At 56.9% G+C, this 18,555-nt stretch overlaps 8 protein-coding genes across 8 annotated transcripts; 4 read left to right on the top strand and 4 right to left on the bottom strand.

Moving 5' to 3' along the window:
* Positions 1–1,253: 1,253 nt before the first annotated feature.
* On the top strand, positions 1,254–2,777 carry PDK2 ([Pyruvate dehydrogenase (acetyl-transferring)] kinase isozyme 2; the record flags this gene model as incomplete). The annotated part of the gene is made up of 4 exons (XM_071058577.1): positions 1,254–1,368; positions 1,426–1,574; positions 1,652–2,652; positions 2,714–2,777. The coding sequence occupies 4 exons, from the start codon at positions 1,254–1,256 to the stop codon at positions 2,775–2,777; spliced, it is 1,329 nt and encodes a 442-aa protein (XP_070914678.1).
* Positions 2,778–2,789: 12 nt separating this feature from the next.
* Positions 2,790–2,996, top strand: MFIFM68171_03155 (uncharacterized protein; the record flags this gene model as incomplete). Its single annotated transcript, XM_071058576.1, has 1 exon — positions 2,790–2,996. The coding sequence occupies one exon, from the start codon at positions 2,790–2,792 to the stop codon at positions 2,994–2,996; it is 207 nt and encodes a 68-aa protein (XP_070914677.1).
* Positions 2,997–3,790: 794 nt separating this feature from the next.
* On the bottom strand, positions 3,791–5,736 carry DPL1 (Dihydrosphingosine phosphate lyase; the record flags this gene model as incomplete). The annotated part of the gene is made up of 3 exons (XM_071058575.1): positions 3,791–4,784; positions 4,840–5,445; positions 5,633–5,736. The coding sequence occupies 3 exons, from the start codon at positions 5,734–5,736 to the stop codon at positions 3,791–3,793; spliced, it is 1,704 nt and encodes a 567-aa protein (XP_070914676.1).
* A 922-nt stretch (positions 5,737–6,658) lies between these two features.
* Positions 6,659–7,725, bottom strand: MNN11 (putative alpha-1,6-mannosyltransferase mnn11; the record flags this gene model as incomplete). Its single annotated transcript, XM_071058574.1, has 3 exons — positions 6,659–6,877; positions 6,935–7,362; positions 7,425–7,725. 3 exons carry the CDS (start codon positions 7,723–7,725, stop codon positions 6,659–6,661), a joined length of 948 nt encoding a protein of 315 aa, XP_070914675.1.
* Positions 7,726–8,852: 1,127 nt separating this feature from the next.
* On the bottom strand, positions 8,853–9,910 carry MFIFM68171_03152 (uncharacterized protein; the record flags this gene model as incomplete). Its single annotated transcript, XM_071058573.1, has 2 exons — positions 8,853–9,014; positions 9,071–9,910. The coding sequence occupies 2 exons, from the start codon at positions 9,908–9,910 to the stop codon at positions 8,853–8,855; spliced, it is 1,002 nt and encodes a 333-aa protein (XP_070914674.1).
* Positions 9,911–10,546: 636 nt separating this feature from the next.
* Positions 10,547–11,724, top strand: PRE8 (Proteasome subunit alpha type-2; the record flags this gene model as incomplete). Its single annotated transcript, XM_071058572.1, has 5 exons — positions 10,547–10,590; positions 10,649–10,668; positions 10,754–10,804; positions 10,922–11,548; positions 11,606–11,724. 5 exons carry the CDS (start codon positions 10,547–10,549, stop codon positions 11,722–11,724), a joined length of 861 nt encoding a protein of 286 aa, XP_070914673.1.
* Positions 11,725–11,870: 146 nt separating this feature from the next.
* Positions 11,871–13,046, bottom strand: MFIFM68171_03150 (uncharacterized protein; the record flags this gene model as incomplete). The annotated part of the gene is made up of 4 exons (XM_071058571.1): positions 11,871–12,333; positions 12,405–12,615; positions 12,674–12,796; positions 12,896–13,046. The coding sequence occupies 4 exons, from the start codon at positions 13,044–13,046 to the stop codon at positions 11,871–11,873; spliced, it is 948 nt and encodes a 315-aa protein (XP_070914672.1).
* Positions 13,047–13,843: 797 nt separating this feature from the next.
* Positions 13,844–18,508, top strand: DCL2_1 (Dicer-like protein 2; the record flags this gene model as incomplete). The annotated part of the gene is made up of 6 exons (XM_071058570.1): positions 13,844–14,104; positions 14,164–14,192; positions 14,245–14,287; positions 14,339–14,594; positions 14,648–17,131; positions 17,190–18,508. The coding sequence occupies 6 exons, from the start codon at positions 13,844–13,846 to the stop codon at positions 18,506–18,508; spliced, it is 4,392 nt and encodes a 1,463-aa protein (XP_070914671.1).
* Between the last annotated feature and the right edge of the window lie 47 nt (positions 18,509–18,555).

Below are 18,555 nucleotides of genomic sequence, written 5' to 3'. Positions count from 1 at the left end.
ACAGCACTACCCGGCAGAACCGAACCCGTTTCGGGAGTGCGAATTCATAGTCAAGTGTACCCAGCGACACTGTTTCCCATGTGAATCGGAAGTCGCTCGATTTGGGTACGATGCGCCCATCTAGTATACAGAGCCGGATGTAAAACATGCCTCTCATTGTTCAGAGAAATTGTTGGATTGCGCCATTGACTGTAGCCTTGCCAAGCAGCGAATGACGTCAGTCTTTCATGGCATTTGCTGTCCGCTACCTTAGCTCATGGCGAATGGACGATGTGTGAAGAGCAAGGCTTTGTCACCAGCCTTGTGATAGCCGGGCGTAGGGCGCAGGGCGAGCTTGGTGCTCCCACAGCAGCGGGGTGGCCGTGGATGCAGGCTGGGAGATCCGACAGACGCCCGGTTGCACATGCCACTCGCACGGTAAATGCATAAGTTAGGTTTGGGGTATTTGCTTGGCGAGAAATGACCTCAAAACTGGGTGGGCAGGCAGGTTGAGCGAATTCAATCTGAAACGCTTGATCTGAGTGATAGGCCGCAACGGTTGAGGGAGTGAGGAGTCCAGATGGCTCGGATTTATGAAGTTCGACCGGCGGAATAAAGGAAGCTGCCCCGCGCCACCGACGGCTCAGCTTGCTGTGGGGTACAGGCGCCTTGTTGCTAGAGCCGGGCACTGAATGGCCACGCATCCGGCTCTGGCTTGGAGCACATGCAGCTAACGAGGGGCCGGGCGGGGCTGCTGCGTTCGACTCACCACAGACGGGACTGACTCTCTCCAGTCTCCAACCGCAAGCCCCGGCAAAAGCACACGAGCATCTGACGCCCCCAGGAGACCAAAACACCCAAACCCATCCCCTGCCCCGCCCCTGCCGCACGCTCTCCCCCCTCTCCCAGGACGGCCATCTCGATGTTGACAAAGACGCTCATGACCCGGCGCAATTGGCGGCAATCTGACCGAGTTTGAGGTTGCAATTCCCTGTTCTTCAGGTTTCCGGTTCCCGGCGTTCCGCTTGCGTCATTGGAGGGCTCCCGGATCCGCAAGAGGTGCCTCGGCTTTCGCTGCAACTCCCCCGGACCCGTTCCGACTCCACGCCAGAACCACGCCAGACACGCCGCGGACGAGCTGCTCTGCTCGCCTTGACTCGGACCTCTAGCCGCAACACCGCGCTTCCCGACCAAGTCGTCCTGTCCTCATGGTGCACGCCACACGGCCCCAACACCACCGTCCGAGTCCAATTGGCGAACCTTGAGCCGCCATCATGTCGTGGAAGAAGACCGAGAGGCTGATGGACACCATCAGGCACTATGCAAGCTTTCCCGCCACCGGCGTGAGCTTGCGCCAGATGGTCCAGTTCGGCGAGAAGCCGTCGACGGGTGAGCCGCCGCCAATACCTTGGTTGCACAGCTTCTGTTCTGACACTGCCGCCACAGGGACGCTGTTCCGCGCATCGCAGTTTCTCGCCGAAGAGCTCCCCATTCGACTCGCCCACCGCGTCCAGGAGCTTGAGACCCTACCAGATGGGCTCAATGAGATGCCGTCGGTGAGGAAGGTGGCGGATTGGTATGCACAGTCGTTCGAGGTAGGCCTTTTTCTTTTTTTTCTTCTCTTTTCACAACGCCGGCTGGATGTTATGACTCATCAAGGCACCGTGTTTAGGAAATCACCACATTACCGAGGCCCGAGCTACGCAAAGATGTGCGAGAGAGATTGATGAGGCCCTCGAGGATAGCGGGCAAAGGCGCATCATGGCTGAGCGAGGCGACCCCGAACCCGAGCATCGAGGAGGGTCAGTACAACTCGTGGAACGGCGTACCACAACATAGTAACGGTAACGGCTGGGCCAAGGGCAAGTTCCCGGCAACAAGGAGATATTTTGCAATGGTGGACGACACGGGCGACTGGCCACCCGAGCTACAACTGTACAACCAGAAATTCGCGCAGACGCTACATCGCATCAAGAGGAGGCACGACAGCGTCGTCACCACAATGGCGCAAGGCATTCTCGAGTACAAGCGAAAACGGCAGAGGATGCAGATCGACAACAACATCCAGTCCTTCCTGGACCGCTTCTACATGTCGCGCATCGGCATACGCATGCTCATCGGGCAGCACATCGCCCTGACGGACCAGAGCCACTACCGAGACCCCTCGTACGTCGGCATCATCTGCACAAAGACATACGTCAAAGACTTGGCGCAAGAAGCCATCGAGAACGCGCGCTTTGTCTGCGAGGACCACTACGGTCTGTTCGAGGCCCCCAAGATCCAGCTGGTCTGCAACCCGAACCTCAACTTCATGTACGTGCCGGGGCACCTGTCGCACATGCTCTTTGAGACGCTCAAGAACTCGCTGCGCGCCGTCGTCGAGACGCACGGCCAAGACAAGCAGGAGTTCCCCGTCACCAAGGTGATCGTGGCCGAGGGCAAGGAAGACATTACCATCAAGGTATCGGACGAAGGCGGGGGCATTCCCCGCAGCGCCATCCCGCTTGTCTGGACCTACATGTACACCACCGTCGACCGGACGCCGAACCTGGACCCGGACTTCGACAAGAGCGACTTCAAAGCGCCGATGGCGGGCTTCGGCTACGGCCTGCCCATATCACGCCTGTATGCAAGGTACTTTGGCGGCGACCTGAAGCTGATCAGCATGGAGGGGTAAGCCTCTTCCACTCGGTATCCGTCTATCCATGTCCACTTCTGCTGACCCGGTTCACAGTTACGGGACAGATGTCTACCTGCACCTGAACCGCCTCTCGAGCTCATCAGAACCCCTGCAATAGCAATCAGCAGTCATGAGGGGTGGTGCGTCCCCGTCAGGCGCATCGTCCCAAGGATTGACGCTGCCACTGCGATACCTGATGCGGAAGCGCCTCAAGAACCCGGAGCCACTGGAAGTGACGGAACGCAGACAGGTCGGCGACGCCGAGGCCACCGTCCACCGGGCGGAGACGGCCTGGCGGCAGCACTACCCGGCCAGGGGGAGCGACAGCGAGCTGTAGAGATTACATAGCGTTTGCCGTCGTTTGTCCGAGTCCCGGTCGGAGGAGGAAAGATAGCCTTGGCTAAATATCCTTGTCCAAAAACCGTGTCTTTGTCCTGCCGTCGTTCTAGACCCTTCTCCTCCAGCTGGGAGGGTAGATATTGTTACCTTGCTGCTGGTTTGGGCAGGGGGCAGTTGTTTGTTACTGTGTTTCCCCATCACAAACAAACACACTTGAACTTTTTTAAAAACTAGTACATAACCAACTTTGCATGGAAACTCGGCGCTACTATGTCCATGTCATGGACCAGGCTGGGAGGCTAAATGGATGGATTTTGCTCGATAAGGAAAGGGGGAGGGGGGGTTAAACTGCTGTGTCCACCATACACTATCACCTGTTATTCTCGTTGCCATACAAAAAGGACAGGGAATGGAATCAAAAATAATACAAGTTGGAACGAAATGGCCGTATTTGGATGGTAAAGATGTTGGATAATAGATGAGTGTCACGAAGGAAGCCATGCACAATCGAGACATCAGGCGAGCTACTCCCAGCGATTCAGACCCTCATCGGGCAACGGCCGCGAACTGGAGGGTATTTACGTCTTTTTCTGCATGCAGTTTGTTACAGTCCATACCATACACCCCAGCCCAGCAACCTTCAGCGTTCTATCCTCATTTTTTTTTTACCCCTTTATGCAAGGACCTCCGTGCCGCAACACAACGCACGAAAAACAAATAGCCATCCCTTTTCCCAAAAACCCAACAACCCCCCAATCCTATCATCATCGCAACCCCCTAACCCCCCCAAACTCATGCTTTGTACAACAGATCCAAAAACCCTGCCGCCAAGTCCACCACGACGCTCTTGTTCGGCAGGCTTCCCGCGACACCATACAGGGCGGCCGCGTCGCCTGCCGCCTTGCCCTTGGCCGCCTTCCCCTCGACCAGCCGCGCCCGCTCCTTCTCCCGCTCCTGCTCCACGACGCTCTCTAGATCCCCCGCCAGCCTCTCCCATACCTTGACCAGTGGCAACGTGATGGCGACATGGAGGGCGGGGGGGTTCTGCAGGGCATTGAGGTGCCACCCCTTGGCGCTCATGCCGTCAGCGATGTCGTAGATGTTTAGCGTGTTGGACTTGAAGGCGATGACGCTGACGAGGGGGTTGCCGAGGATCTCGAGCTCGTTGTTGAGGGTGGGGGAGTCGCGGATGCGGTCGATGAGCTTCTTGGTGGTGCCGACGATCTCGGAGCACGCGGCGAGGTAACCGGCCTCGCCTACAGTGACGAGGCTGGCCCAGCAGCCGGCGATGAGGGCGCCGGGCCGGGAGCCCGCGATGCCGGGGGACGCGTAGACGCCGCCGGACCAGGACGGGTCAACAAAGTACTGGTAGGTGCGCAGGGCATGCGTGCGGTAGAGGATGGTGCTGTTGCCCTTGGGAGCGAAGCCGTACTTGTGTGTGTCGCACGAGATGGAGGTGACGCCTTTCAGGCGGAAGTCGAACGGGGCCGTCTCGAAGCCGGCTTTGTCGAGGAAGGGAACAAGGAAGGAACCAAGGCAGCAGTCCACGTGCAGCGGCAGGCGGCGCCTCAGGGCCAGTTTGGAGAGGGCGGCGATGTCATCGATGATGCCGTGCGGGAAGTTGGGGGCCGAGCCGACGAGCAGGATGGTGTTGCTGTTAATGAGGCGGGCGACGCGCCGGATGTCGACTTGGTAAGACGGGGCCGGGCACGACACGACGTGGATTTTGATTTTGAAGTACTCGCCTGCTTTACGGAAGGCGGTGTGTGCTGTTTCGGGGAGGATCCTGGGATGGTATTAGTGTGCTAGAGGTAAGGGGTAACAAGGGGCATTTTATTTACATTTCGGGTTCGGTGACGCCTCGCTCGGCGTAAGCTTTTTGCCGAGCACTGAGGCAAGCCATCAAGATACTCTCGGTGCCACCGCTGGTGCTCACGCCCGCGGCGCCGGGCGGCGCATTGAACAAGCTGAGCACCATGGCCACGACCTCGGCCTCCATCTTCCTCACGCCCGGGAACACATCCGGGTGAATCGGATTCGCCACGGTGAACTTGCCGTACGCCTCGGTCTGTAGGCGCAACAGGTCATCTTCCCCATGGTACACGGCGCCAGAGACGTAGCCGTCCTCCCAGCGCGTGTGGTCCATGTTGGCCAACGCCTCGAGCTCCTTGCGTACGGCGTCCTCGGTCCACCCTTCCTTAGGCAGCGTCAAGTAGCGGGTCGTGTTGGCAGGGACCAGCTTGGACTGCATCTTGGAGAGGGCATCGTCCACCTGCTTGCGCACCTGCGTGCGCACGCCCGGCATCCTAAGGAACCACCCGTACAGCAGGCGGCGCGTGTCGACGTACACCTCGACCAGCGTGCCCAGCAGGCCGCGGCCCTTGAGCTTCCACAGCACGCGCCGTGTCCATCTCAAAAGGAAGAGGAAGAAGACGATGTTTCGGATTCTGTAGGTGCGTGTTAGTTAAAAGTGTCTGAAATGCGATGCCCAGGAAAGCAATTGGATGTTTGGCCGGGACTATTAGGGCTGAATTGCCAAGCATGGTGCCGAGCTGGAGGGACGGGAAGCCAGATACTGAAGCTTGGGCATGGGAAGGGATGCAGCAGAGGGGGGAAACGAAAAAAGCCACCTACAGGTCCAAGTTCAGCACCCCCAACGGATTGCTGGCCCGTGACTTCTTCCTGACAGTGTTGAAGCCCTCTCTCAGGCTGACAGGCATGCGCGACGTTCCCGGCATCTTCGCAACAAGAGCTGCTTGTTTGCTCGGCGCCGTGGTCGCCGTTGCGAGAATTGACGATCCAGAGTTGACGACGACGACAACGACGTCAAGAGTCAACAAAAAGAGATCATACGGAACGCGCGGGACGGGACAAAACGGGCCCTCTGAAGAAGCCCCTGCGGATGGCTTGGCCTAGGCTTGCTTTAGCGTCAGCGGCACCCCGGCCTTTTTGCATTCCCCCCAGCGGCGCCCAGTTAGCGGACGGCCGTGGCGGTTTTGGCCGCTTAAGCGATATAGCGCGGGTTCTTAACCCCACTAATTCCGCTAATGCCACTATCCGGACTATCACATGCTACGTCACCACGCCTCCGGGGCTCCTCCGTTCGCGCCAATGCACCTTGGTGTCACGTCAAGGAAACGACCCTCTTGAACACCTACCTCGGCGATCCTAGCGAATCACACTTGAACGTCGCTTGGAAGCGAGGCTCCTGGCACTGGACGAGCACCCCGGCCAGTTGATATTTAGGACCATTCTGTAAGCAAGATTCGGGGATTTGCTGCTGACAATTGGAAGCCAAGGTGCCTGCCTAACGTCTGATCGTGTATATACAAAAACTGGCTCGGTTTTCGGCTTGTATAAAATGGCAGCGGGGCCGGAGCTAAAAGCAACAGCCGTCTCCGTCGCCTTCCGTGCGAGCTGTGACCATCATATGACAACCTCCCGATTTTCTTCCTATCAGTCGGCAATTTGCGCCATCGGGCTCCCGACAGCTGTGTTGTGCGAAAGGACTTTAGATGACACTAAAGCCCTTCCTGAGACCTTTAGAGCCCTCATGTACGCGGGAATTGATCCCTAAACCGGGTCCACGAGATACCAATCATCATCATCATCATCATCAAAGGATGTTGCCCTGTCAGAATTAATGCCAGCGGTGGAGCCTCATGAGTTTGCAAACGACTTCCGCCATTGCTGCACAAACCGTTGGCTATCCTTCTCGCACGCCTGCGGCCCAGCCGCCATGCACTCAGCGAACCTGACAGCGAAATCGCCATCCTTGTACTCGATTCCATGAGTACCCTTGCTGTACGAGTTGATGATGTTCTGCTCGACGATGGCCATCTTGGCGAGAATAGTGGGGTGCCACTGCACGATGTGTTCCTATAACGGGTCAGAAGATGTCCGGGCTGTAGATCGGTTTATCTCCTGCCAACCTACCAAGGCATGCGTCTCGAGGTTTTGGAAATTATAGCTCCTATAAAGCGGGTCGAACCACGTCTCCAGAAAGAACTGCGCCCACTCCCCGTTGCGCACCACGAAGCTGCCCGATGACAGCCCCTCCTTGTCCTGAGTAAGCACCAAGTCCACATCTTGCCCTTTGAGGTGACTGAAGGTCTTGATGATGCTGGCCGGCGGGACAACGGGGAAGTCTTTCTTCATGAGTTCATCCAGCCGGGACGACTGCATGACGTGATCCTCAATCTTGAGCTCCGGGTTCATGATGAAGGCGTTCTGGTCGAGGTACCAGACGTAATGACAGTCCGGGAATTTGGTGAGCGCGTGGCGCACCGCGACCACTTTCGTCCAGGACCCAGGCGCATCCTTGAGATCGTAGTCCCCGACTTTAGCGAAGAAGGTCTCATATCCTGCAGCACTCATCAGCATCTCCCTAACCATCTTTGAGACGACAACAAATCCGCAACCATACCATGCTTCTCGGCGTATTTTATCCTATTCTCTTTGATCGTCTCGAGGTATCCACTGCCGTATTTTTTCTCATCTAATACCGTCACCAACACCGCAGGCGGGTTTCCTGAGGGCGCTTTGCGCTCCGTGGGCGTGGAGTGTCTACTGCTCGGCCGGGTGACGAGGTATACGAATGTGATGAAAGCAAGCCCGACGAGCGTGATGAGCTTGAGGCGCGTCCTCCGCAGCCCCGGCAGCGGCGACGTGCGCGGACGGAAGGGGGCGGGATTCGATGATTTTCGAGGGGGGTATGGTAGATGCATTGTCAACAGGAACACGCGGCCTGGGGAGTCGTAGCCCCTGGGCCTAGACAAGAACCCGTGGACGGCTAATCAGTCCGTAGACTCCAGGTTGGAAGCCGTCAACGCTGATCAAGCGCCGCCGAGTTGGAGAAGCGCGCTTCCGAATGTGCGATCGTACGGCTCATGGAACGACTTGGATAGTCTTTCGTGGAAGTTGCCGAAGCTTCGGCTGCCAATCGGATGGCTAAACGTTCGACGATGAAGGTTCGAGCCCGAAAGATAGCGTCGTCGGTAGATCAAGCGCGGTCAAGGATGGCTTGAGGGTTCGCGAAGTTGGTCGCACGAAATCAATGACCACGACGCCGGGGGGATTAGTTGGCCTCGTACAGTAATTATAGTCGCCGAAGAATTTCCTCAGGTCAAGCGCCGGGCAGATAAGGAACGGCCGTTGGGCGCGAAATTAACAGCATCACAAGACCCGCTGCCGTCCGAGTCCTCTAACAGTGTCTTCAAAGCCGTGACACGCATGGGCATTCCAAAACGGTTATAATTATTTCGGGGGGGCCTTGATAGGTGTCAGCTCTAGGCATTTTCTCTTATCAATAAGCCAAGATCAACTTCGTCAAACCCTAACCCTGTCCCTAAGGTTCAATAACGTACTGTACTCCGTAACCAGCCGTGCTCCCCTCTCAACACAGCACTGGTGATTGCAGAGTGACCATGGGGTGGGGTTCATGCATAGATGGTTCGCCAATACTTTCTCATTATGATAAAAACATCGAGTAGGACGTTGAACTTCTTCCAATATGAAAATGTATTAACCTCGCCTTTCAGCAACCCATCACATAACCGGCATGTACCGGGGAAGCAGAAGTAGACAGCAGAATCCCAAAGGACCCTTGGTTGGAGGCCGAATTTAACGCAATCGCGCCAGACCAGGCGAGAGCAGGACAAGACGCCCCGTTCCCAAAGCGGCAGCGATGCTTTATCTCTGCACACAGACTAGTTGACACGGCATGGAAGCGAAGCTGTGGCAACTTAAGAGTGTGCAGTGAGGGCGGATCATGTGGCGGTTAGCAGCAACACAGAGCTAAATCTCGATATTTGACGGAGGTTGCTATTAATACACGGCTCGGTATCGCTTGATGTTACCTATCCTTTCTTGATTCCTGAGATGCGGGTTCGGCCTCACCGGCCGGGCCCTCGTCCTCTTCGTCCTCATCCGGATTATCCTCTTGGACATCAACAACACGATCGCTGGCCTTCTCAAGAGCTCGCGCACTGAGATGGCTCACGAACTTCCAGGTAGCCTAAGTCGTCGGTTAGTCCAAGCTCGAATAACGCATCAGAAATGGAATCAGCTTACCCCCAAGAAGGTGATAACCCCAATGACCACAAGCGCCCAGTTGATAGACTCCATCCTCTCTCTCCCTCTCCCGCGCCTGCGGCCGCCTCCAAACCGCACATTAAACCAATTCCATGGGGACATAGCAAACATAGACTTGAGGAAGCCCAAAAGCCCAAGAGACAGGAAACCCTTAACAAAATGCAAGGACCACGTAACCGGCTCATCATCCACGTCCTCGAAATCGATGTCGGTAATGATAGTACCGGCAAGACTGCCAAACGGATCAACCCAAAAGTTGATGATGGGATCGGCGACGAATCCGAGAAAGAAAACAGTAACCACCATGACGAGCACGGTCAGGGTCGCCCGCAAGAGCTTGCTCGACAGCCAGCGGCCCCACTGCAGCCGCTCCAGGCGGTACTCAAAGTGACAGGTTGGGCACCGCCAATAGTTTCGATCCGACAGAGGGGCCGCGGTCCTCCAGGCCTGTAGACATCCCTCATGGACATACTTCTGAGAACCTTTGCATTTGCAGGGGCTGAGCAGCCGGCCGAGCTCCGGGTCCTCGGATACATAGCGCACGCGGGCTTTCGATGAGAAGACCCTGCCCGCGATTGAATCGTCGATGTCTGTGGTGGGCGGTACAACCTCTAGGCAAATGCGGCAGGTCCGAGGCTTGTAATGCCGCTGTCGCTGAGTCGGCGTTGGGCCCGGGGATGAGCCGTCCGTGGTCCCGGTAGTTCCGGGCGCTTGTGTGTCAGCTGCTGGCGGCGTGGGCGTCTCGTTTCTAGGGCTGTCATTCTGCATATCTATCCCCGAGGGCCAACTCCATCGTGGCTCGAAGGATTCAGAAGCCATATTGAAGTCTCGGTATCAGATGAGTGTATCATGTAACGCGCAGAGGCGACCTGAAAGAAGATGAACGGGATTAAAGAGACTGAGAGAAGCTCGCCGAAATATGACAGGTGTCAAGCTACGCCAACTGGCCCGGGCAATTTGCCGTTTGGGGCGCAGGGCTGCCATGGCGCATTTCCATGGCACAAACAGCATCCCACTAGGCATTTCTTACCTTTTGGTCCATTAACAAAGGGGGAAGCCGTGTGTATCAACTACACGACCGGAGTGTCAACCCGGATTCTGGGGCAAGGGAAAGAGAGAAATCCGGCAGCCGCAAACATTTTGTGCTTCTCTAGGTATCAAATTCCCTATGCAGTTAGCCCAACCAGTGGAGCAAACCCAGAACCACAGGCATAGTCGAGACCCGTAAAAACCGCCATCCGCTCAGCGAATCAGCAGCTCTGTCCGCCTGGGTGGCCCAAGCTCTCTCTCAGGCTGAGGTCCGGCCATCGACGCGCAACTTCGCCGTGCCTGGCCTGGGAGCTTGCAAATCGACAACAGCCTTGACCTCTTGCAACTACGACTTGGAGAAGCAATTACACGCAACCACGGATCTAGACCTCGACAAGCTCTCCTGTACTTCTTCAGATCGTCATCATGGCGGATAGATACTCATTCTCTCTTACAACATTTTCGCCCAGGTGAGCCCTATCGCTCAGGCTGTAGTGTAGATTGGTCCTCACTAACGACCCGCAACAGCGGCAAGCTGGTTCAGATCGGTCAGTCGCGCATCGCCAACGCTCACAACTAGCGAGAGCTCCCGAGTCTTGAAAACGAACATCCCGTCCTAACCAAACCTCGCAGAATATGCCCTCAACGCCGTCAATCAAGGCGTAACAGCCCTAGGCATCAAAGGTCCGTTCCTCCCCTCCAACCCCGCCTCCCCTCCTCTCTCTCTCTCTCTCTCTGTCCGCCAACCACCACGCAACCGCCCCAGAAGCCTCTGAAATCTAACACGCGCCCCTCCAACAGCGACAAACGGCATCGTCCTCGCCACCGAGAAGAAGTCGTCGTCGCCGCTCGCCGACCCCTCGTCCCTCTCCAAGATCAGCCTGATCACGCCCAACATCGGCATGGTCTACTCGGGCATGGGCCCGGACTACCGGGTGCTGGTGGACCGCGCGCGCAAGGTGTCGCACACGGGCTACAAGCGCATCTACAACGAGTACCCGCCGACGCGGATCCTGGTGCAGGACGTGGCGCGCGTGATGCAGGAGGCGACGCAGTCGGGCGGCGTGCGGCCATACGGCGTGAGCCTGCTGGTCGCGGGTTGGGACGAGGGGGTACTGCCCGAGGAGGAGCAGACGGGGATGACGGGAGGCGGGGGCGCGGGCGGCGACGAGGAGGGGGCCAAGACGAAGCTGAGCGGGAAGACGGGCGGCATCTTGAAGGGCGGGCCGATGCTTTACCAGGTTGACCCGAGCGGGAGTTACTTCCCTTGGAAGGCCACGGCTATCGGGAAGAGCGCGACCACGGCGAAGACGTTCCTCGAGAAGAGGTATACGGAGGGGTTGGAGCTGGAGGATGCCGTGCACATTGCGCTGCTGACGCTCAAGGAGACGATCGAGGGCGAGATGAACGGGGAGACGATCGAGATTGGTGAGTCTCTCCTCTTATACATAGTGCCGAGATATGTGTTGCTAATGCGATCTCCAGGCATCGTCGGGCCCCCGGCGGACCACCTGCTCGGCGTCGAGGGTGTCGAGGGCGCGGTGGGCCCCCGCTTCCGGAAGCTCACCCCGCAGGAGATCGAGGACTACCTCACGAACCTATGATTTCTGGGATGGCGTTCTGATGATGACCATGATGGGAAGCGCGCGCTTGGGGTTCACTCCCGCTATGCAGGCAAGGCACTTTTGTACAACTAGACGACGCGAAAGGGATAGAAAACGGCCACTTATGGCAGCCGAGCTATTCTACCTTAGCGGGAATTATTCCGAACGACCAGGAAGGAGTTCTTTGGCCCGGCTGCTACGCTTGTGACGATGGATTGGTTTGTCTCGAGTATGGTTCCAAAACTAATCCGCGTCCAGGTCTTCGCCGAGGACATCCCTGGCAAGCTGAGCTGCGCATTTCTGTTGTCACCGATCACGTACACCTCCCCGTCCGAAGTCAGGGCCACTAGGTGTGCATCCCCTACCGCGATATCGGCGACGTCCTTGTCTTGGCCTATCACCACGGGATTCGGACGGTCCGTGTCCGCGTCAAAATCTGGGTCTGAGAAGAGGTCTGCTAGAACGCGAGACCGCCCCGCGTGGCCCCAGCAATAGAGGTCGTTCCCGGCCGTAAGGGCGGCGAGGACGTACCCGCCTGCTGCGAGCTTGGTTACGGGGCCTGTGGGCAGGTCGGCTAGGTCTGGCACGAGGCTGGGTGTGTCTGCGGGACTTTGGTTCCTATGAGCCTCGTTTGGGGTTGCGAAAGGAAAGTCCTTAGGTTGATAGGTAGGTGCACCTACCTCTCATCGGTGACGTCCCTGCCGAAGCAGGCCGCGTAGCGCTCGTCACCCCACGTCCAGACGCGGCCGGCTGATGACAGGGCTGCGAAGCCGGTGTCGTAGGCGACTAACTGGGTTATGTTTGGGAAGTCGGGGAAGGTGCGGGATGGTTTGTTGGAAAGGAGGCTCTGGAGGGAGGGGTACTCGTACAAAGTCTCGATGCCGTCATGGACTAATGAATGGGACGTGTAAGTGACTTGGCGAAGGTGAGACGAAGCAACTCTCCATACCTACGACGACGCCGTTGGATGCCTCGACAAAACTTGCATAGGCCCTATCATTAGCCGCGCGTAATCTCTTGTGGTCCTTTGGAACCATGCCTGCCGATTGAACTTGACCATTTTTGGAGTGGACTAGAGGATGGGATGATCAGCCACACTGCAGTCACTAATGCTGCCACGGTCTCATATTCACCGACGGCCTCGAGGATTCTGCAGCCATGACCCACTCACCGAGCGTGTAAGAGAAAAATGGACGGACATGATCAATGGCGTCGTTGTGCAACAAACAAGTGAAGGATGGAATGTCATCTGGCTCTTCAACAGGCGGGTTCTCAAATTGCAATTGGTTCCAGGCATTGAACCCAGCTGCGTACAACGCCATGATATCCGTCAACGTCTCCCTTTTCCGGAGCAACGGCCGACGTAAACCACGATGATCAATCGCTCGAGCTCACAAAATAGTGGTTGCGCAGGCGTTTAAGACCCCTGGATGGGAAGGTGGTGATGCGGATGACGAGTCACTGGAGACGAATCTCAATCGACTCCGCACGGCGGACCTGCAGAAGCCAGCCCACGATATGCAGGGCTGCTGCCGTCAACTGCCGCTGTTTGCTCCCAAAATCCGCGCTCAGTGCCGGAACTCGGCATCCATCGTTCGTCGAGGAGCGAACGCACAGCTGTGCATTACGCGCAGCTCACCACTCCGATTTGACGGTTGCGAGGCCATGAGCCTCGCTGCAGGTTGTCTGCGCGAAGTTGTCCGCTGAGCCTAAGGTTTCGAGTGGTGGGCCTCACTGCATGCAGCATCGCGCGACCTGAGAGAATGACTAGTCCACAAACCGGCACACGTCCCCACGTTCGGATGATGAATAAGACAAAAACGTCGACGGGCGACGTTCTGTATCAGGCCCGCCACACATACGCTTTAGGTGTCTTCAATTTTTTCACCGAACTGGCTACGGTGGTTCGGCCCTTGAATTGGCCACGGCGGCTCCCAAGGGGATTACACTTTGCTTCCTGACACTCATAGGGAGTTCGTGAGCCGCGTCATGGCCCAGACACAGATTGTCCAGGAACCGGCTTGAGGCTTGACGACATCTGTGGTAAACTGGCCGCGCAACCACCTTCGTCCCCTCGCAGATACCCGGTTCTGTGACCAGATTTGGTCTGCTGACGACAATGGATTCCGACTACGGCAGCTCGAGCTCTTCGGAGCCTGATAACGAGCCTCTTGTTGGGCTGGTTGATGAATGGGGTGCCATCATCTCGTCCGAGACTAGAACAGCTCCGTCTAAATCTAGGCCTAAGCCAAACGATCCTAAGGACAGTCCTCGCAGCAGCACCCTCGAACAAAAGCCGCCAGAGTTGGTGATTATGACTGCGAGGGCTTATCAGATCGAGATGCTCGAGGAGAGCCTCAAGCAGAACATCATCGTCGCGGTAAGCTTGCTCCATCGCCGACATCATTGCAACCTGGCTCGCTGACCTGTACCAAACAGATGGATACCGGAAGCGGTAAGACGCAGGTGTAAGTACCATCCCGAAGTCTTATTCTGGAAGCATGCTTAGGGGCTCTCCAGTGCTGTACTCCGTATCAGGGTAGAGCTCGAGCGGAGCGAAAAGGTCGGTACAAGCTCACAACGTTCTGGAGCGCCGGTTGACAAGCGATTCTAGCTCGTCTGGTTCCTGGCTCCGACTGTGTCTCTCGCTTTGCAGCAATTCGAAGTGATACGGGCCCAGATTCCGGGCGTCCAGTCCAAGTTCATTTGCGGTGCCGACAACATAGAGGCATGGGCAAGCAGGCCGGGCGTGTGGGATGAAGTCCTCTTCAACATCCGCATCGTCGTATCAACGTACCAGATTCTCTTCGACGCCGTGTCCCACGCGTTTGTTCCTCTTAAGTCCCTCAGCCTTATTGTGATCGATGAAGGTGTGTACCCTTGCCCCGTCTCCTCGAGTTTCGGTCCCTGAGATCTTCTGTAGCGCACAACTGTGTCAAGATGAACGCAGTGGCAAGGCTCATGAATGAGCACTACTCCGTTGAAAAAGCGGGGGGTCGCCCCGTACCCCATATTCTGGGCCTCACCGCGAGTCCTCTGATGCGCTCCAACCTCACCGACCTCGAGGTCCTCGAACAGACCCTGGATGCCGTTTGTAAGACACCGAGCAAACACCGAGACGAGCTACTTGCTCAGGTCAATCGCCCCGACATGATCCCTGCTTCTTATGGAAGCCTCCCGGACCCCGAAGATATTAGCGGTCCCACGCCCACAATGTCAAGGTTGAACAATGTCTATCGCGGGCTCGACATCAGAACCGATCCGCTCATCTTGAAGTTGCGGGACGAAAACTCGTCACGGAGCCGGGAAGCACTCCGCAAGGCTGTCAAAACCCGCAATACGTACTGCCAGAGACAGATGAAGTCGTTTTGCGTCAGAGCTCGGGATACATGCAACCACATCGGGCCCTGGGCTGCTGATTACTACATATACAGGGTCATATCTGAATTCCTCAACGCGGCAGATACGCCCAACTGGCCGACCAGCAACCTAATGAACCAGGAGAAGTCGTATTTGGCTGAAGCTTTCCGAGTAGTCAATCCGATGCCTCCATCCGAAACACCGGCCCCCCTTTCTGCCAAGGTCAACAAGCTGGTAGACATCCTGGAGCGTTACCAAGGGAACCCCGTGGGAATTGTCTTTGTCAAAGAGAGAGCGACCGTCGCGGTGTTGTCGCACATACTGTCGATTCACCCCCGCATTAAACCTCGCTATCGAGTTGGATCCGTGGTCGGCGCGTCGAAAATTCCTGGAAAGAGGAAAGATTTTCTTGACCTGAGCAAAAAAGAAGACCTTCTATCACTCGAGGGTTTCCGAAAGGGAACATCAAACCTCCTGGTTGCGACGAGTGTGCTTGAGGAAGGTATCGATGTACCGGCGTGTAACCTCGTCATCTGCTTCGACAAGCCAAGCAATCTCAAGTCGTTCATCCAGCGTCGGGGTAGGGCTAGAATGTCTTCCTCACAGCTGTACCTCCTGGTAGAAGACGCATCGGATCCATCGTCGAGGGACTGGGAATCTCTCGAACGGGCGATGAAACAGAGATATGAGAGCGAGATGCGGGAGAATCAGATCCTTGAAGCGATCGAGGGCAGCGAAGCAACGGATTATCCGATTTTGAGGGACGAGGAAACTGGGGCACAGCTCACCATTCACGATGCCAAACAGCACCTCGAGCACTTCTGTGCCACGCTATCAACGCGGAAGTTTGTTGACTGGAGCCCCTTTTATATCGTCCACGACCTAGAAGGGAACCCCGTGGACACTCACCTGACGACGCTACGAAAAGCCACCGTCTACTTGCCCGTTTCGTTGGCCCCTGAGCTGCGCCGCTTCGAGAGTCTCCGCGCCTGGCCTTCAGAGGCAAACGCTTGCAAGGATGCTGCGTTCCAGGCATACGCCAAGCTTCGTGAGGCTAAGCTAGTAAACTGCTATCTCTTGCCCATCAGGGAGAGCGACTTGCTGAAGGAGGTTGAGCCGCGCACAGGGATGGCCAAGGTTAGGGAACAGTTCAACCCCTGGCCGCTGGTTGCGCAGGCTTGGCGAGACAATGCCGCTGTCTGGAGACGGAGACTTAACATCTCAAGTCATGACGGCTCAGCGGATGCTTCGTTTGAACTGCTTCTCCCCGTCCCAGTGCCCGAGATGAAGCAGTTTACACTCTACTGGGATCACAAATCGTCATGGCTTGTTGATATGAAACCAGACCCGCGTGACACCGAGTCTAGAACCGCGGTCGACAGCCAGGCAGACCATACTTCTGCCCTGATTGCGATGGCGTTTGGGCACCGGTGGCGTGCCGGAGAGAAACAATATCCCGTCCGTTTCATCTCTCTGGATCGGGATATCAGCGTCGCGGATATGGCAGTAGACGAGATTCGTGCCGATTCAACGGTGTTGTCCACTCATCTGATCCGCGATACTGCCAACCAGAACCATCCGCATTTCTACCAGGAATGGCTCTCGACCAAGCCTCCAGCGGAGCTAGTCCGCAAGCCTTATACTGGCTTTGATGAAGCGCCCGAAGGCGTTCCCTACGTCGCCGTAAAAAGCTGGCCGAAGAAGGCGGGCTTCTTCCGCCCGCTACACGCCAACGCCGCGCCAGTGCCCAGCAGCAAACCGTACCCACGGGTCATTCCCGCAGAGCAAGTCCGGGTCGATCGCCTTCCGGCGACGTTTGCATATGTCGGCATGCTCATCCCCGCTATTACTCACGCGCTCGAGGTGCATTTAGTCGCCCAAGACCTCCTGGAGACACGTCTAGGGAGGACGGGCATCACGGACCTGTCCTTGGTTGTCGAAGCTATTAGCGCGAGCGCGGCGCGGGGACCGACCGACTACGAGCGGATAGAGTTCCTTGGGGATTCGATCCTCAAGTTTTGTACAACCATCAACTGTTCAGCCAAGTGTAAGTCATTCTGCCACCTTCATTTACGCAGCACTCACTCACCCCGCGTTCCTTCCAGATCTCAAATTTCCCGAAGGCTACCTCTCCATGTCCAAAGACAAAATCATCGCCAACTCGCGCCTCTTCCGCGCGGCTGTCGACTTCGGCCTAGACGGCTACATCATCCACAAGGCCCTCACCCTGCACAAATGGCGGCCTACCTACGTCGAAGACGTCCTCGCAAACCCGCCCCCCGCGGATGCCACCCGGCTCCTCTCCACCAAAACCCTTGCTGACGTCGTCGAGGCGCTCATCGGCGCGTCCTACATAAGCGGCCGCATCCCCAAAGCCCTCGATTGCTTGTCCCTCTTCCTCCCAGAGGTCGAGTGGCAGAGCATCGAGCGCTGCAGGCAGATCTTGTACGACAAGGCGCCGCACGGCGAGCCTCTGCCGGTAACGATGCGCCAGCTCGAGGATCTCGTCGGGTATGCCTTCAACAAGAAATCGCTGCTCGTCGAGGCCATGACGCACCCCTCTTGCAACCAGCCCTTTGTCCGGGCATCGCTGGATAGGCTTGAGTTCCTGGGGGACGCGATCCTGGATTACGTGGTTGTGAAGAAGCTGTTTATTAGAGCTGAGAAGCTGGAGAACTCGACGCTGCATCTGATGAGGACGGCGCTAGTAAATGCGGATGTGTTAGGATTCTTGGTCATGGAGTGGAGCGTCAAGCAGGTGAGGGTGGATATTGCTGGTGGTGGTGGTGGTGGTGGTGGTGGTGGTGGGGAGGGGGATGAGGAAGAAGATGCCGGGCCCGAGGATGGGGATGAGGAATTGCGTCTGGTCAGGTCGGAGGTGTCGCTGCCGCTGTGGTCGTTTATGCGGCACGGCTCGACTGATATGGGGATTATCCAGCGAGCCACTAAGCAGAGGCATGCGGCGATGAGAGGAGAGATTTGGGAGGCGCTGTCGAACGGCCAGAGGTACCCCTGGGCGCTGCTCGCGCGGCTGCAGGCGCAGAAGTTCTACTCGGATGTGTTTGAGAGTTTGTTGGGCGCTGTATGGGTGGATTCGGGGTCGATTGAGGAGTGTGAGAGGGTTGTGGAACGCGTGGGGATCCTCCCGTTGATGGAGAGGCTGTTGAGGGATAAGGTGCATTTGCTGCATCCGAAGGAGGAGTTGGGGAGATTGGCGGTGAGTGAGAAGGTTGATTATGAGGTTGAGGTGAAAGAGGAGGAGGGAGGGGAGAAGGAGTTTGGGTGCAAGGTGATGGTTGGGGGGAAGTGTCTTGCACATGTGGAGGGGGGTGTGAGTAGGGAGGAGGCGAGAACTAGAGCCGCAGAGGAGGCGTGCCAAGTTTTAAAAGGGCGATTGAGTGGCAATGATGAGATGGAGATGTGAATCTGCATCTGGTTTGCGGATAGGTTCTGCTTTGGATGCAGTCATGT

Source organism: Madurella fahalii, assembly GCF_045866475.1.
Source record: "Madurella fahalii IFM 68171 DNA, scaffold_2, whole genome shotgun sequence".
Taxonomy (NCBI): domain Eukaryota; kingdom Fungi; phylum Ascomycota; class Sordariomycetes; order Sordariales; genus Madurella; species Madurella fahalii.
Note: the sequence above shows the minus strand (reverse complement) of the source record. Positions and strands in the feature narration are given on the sequence as shown.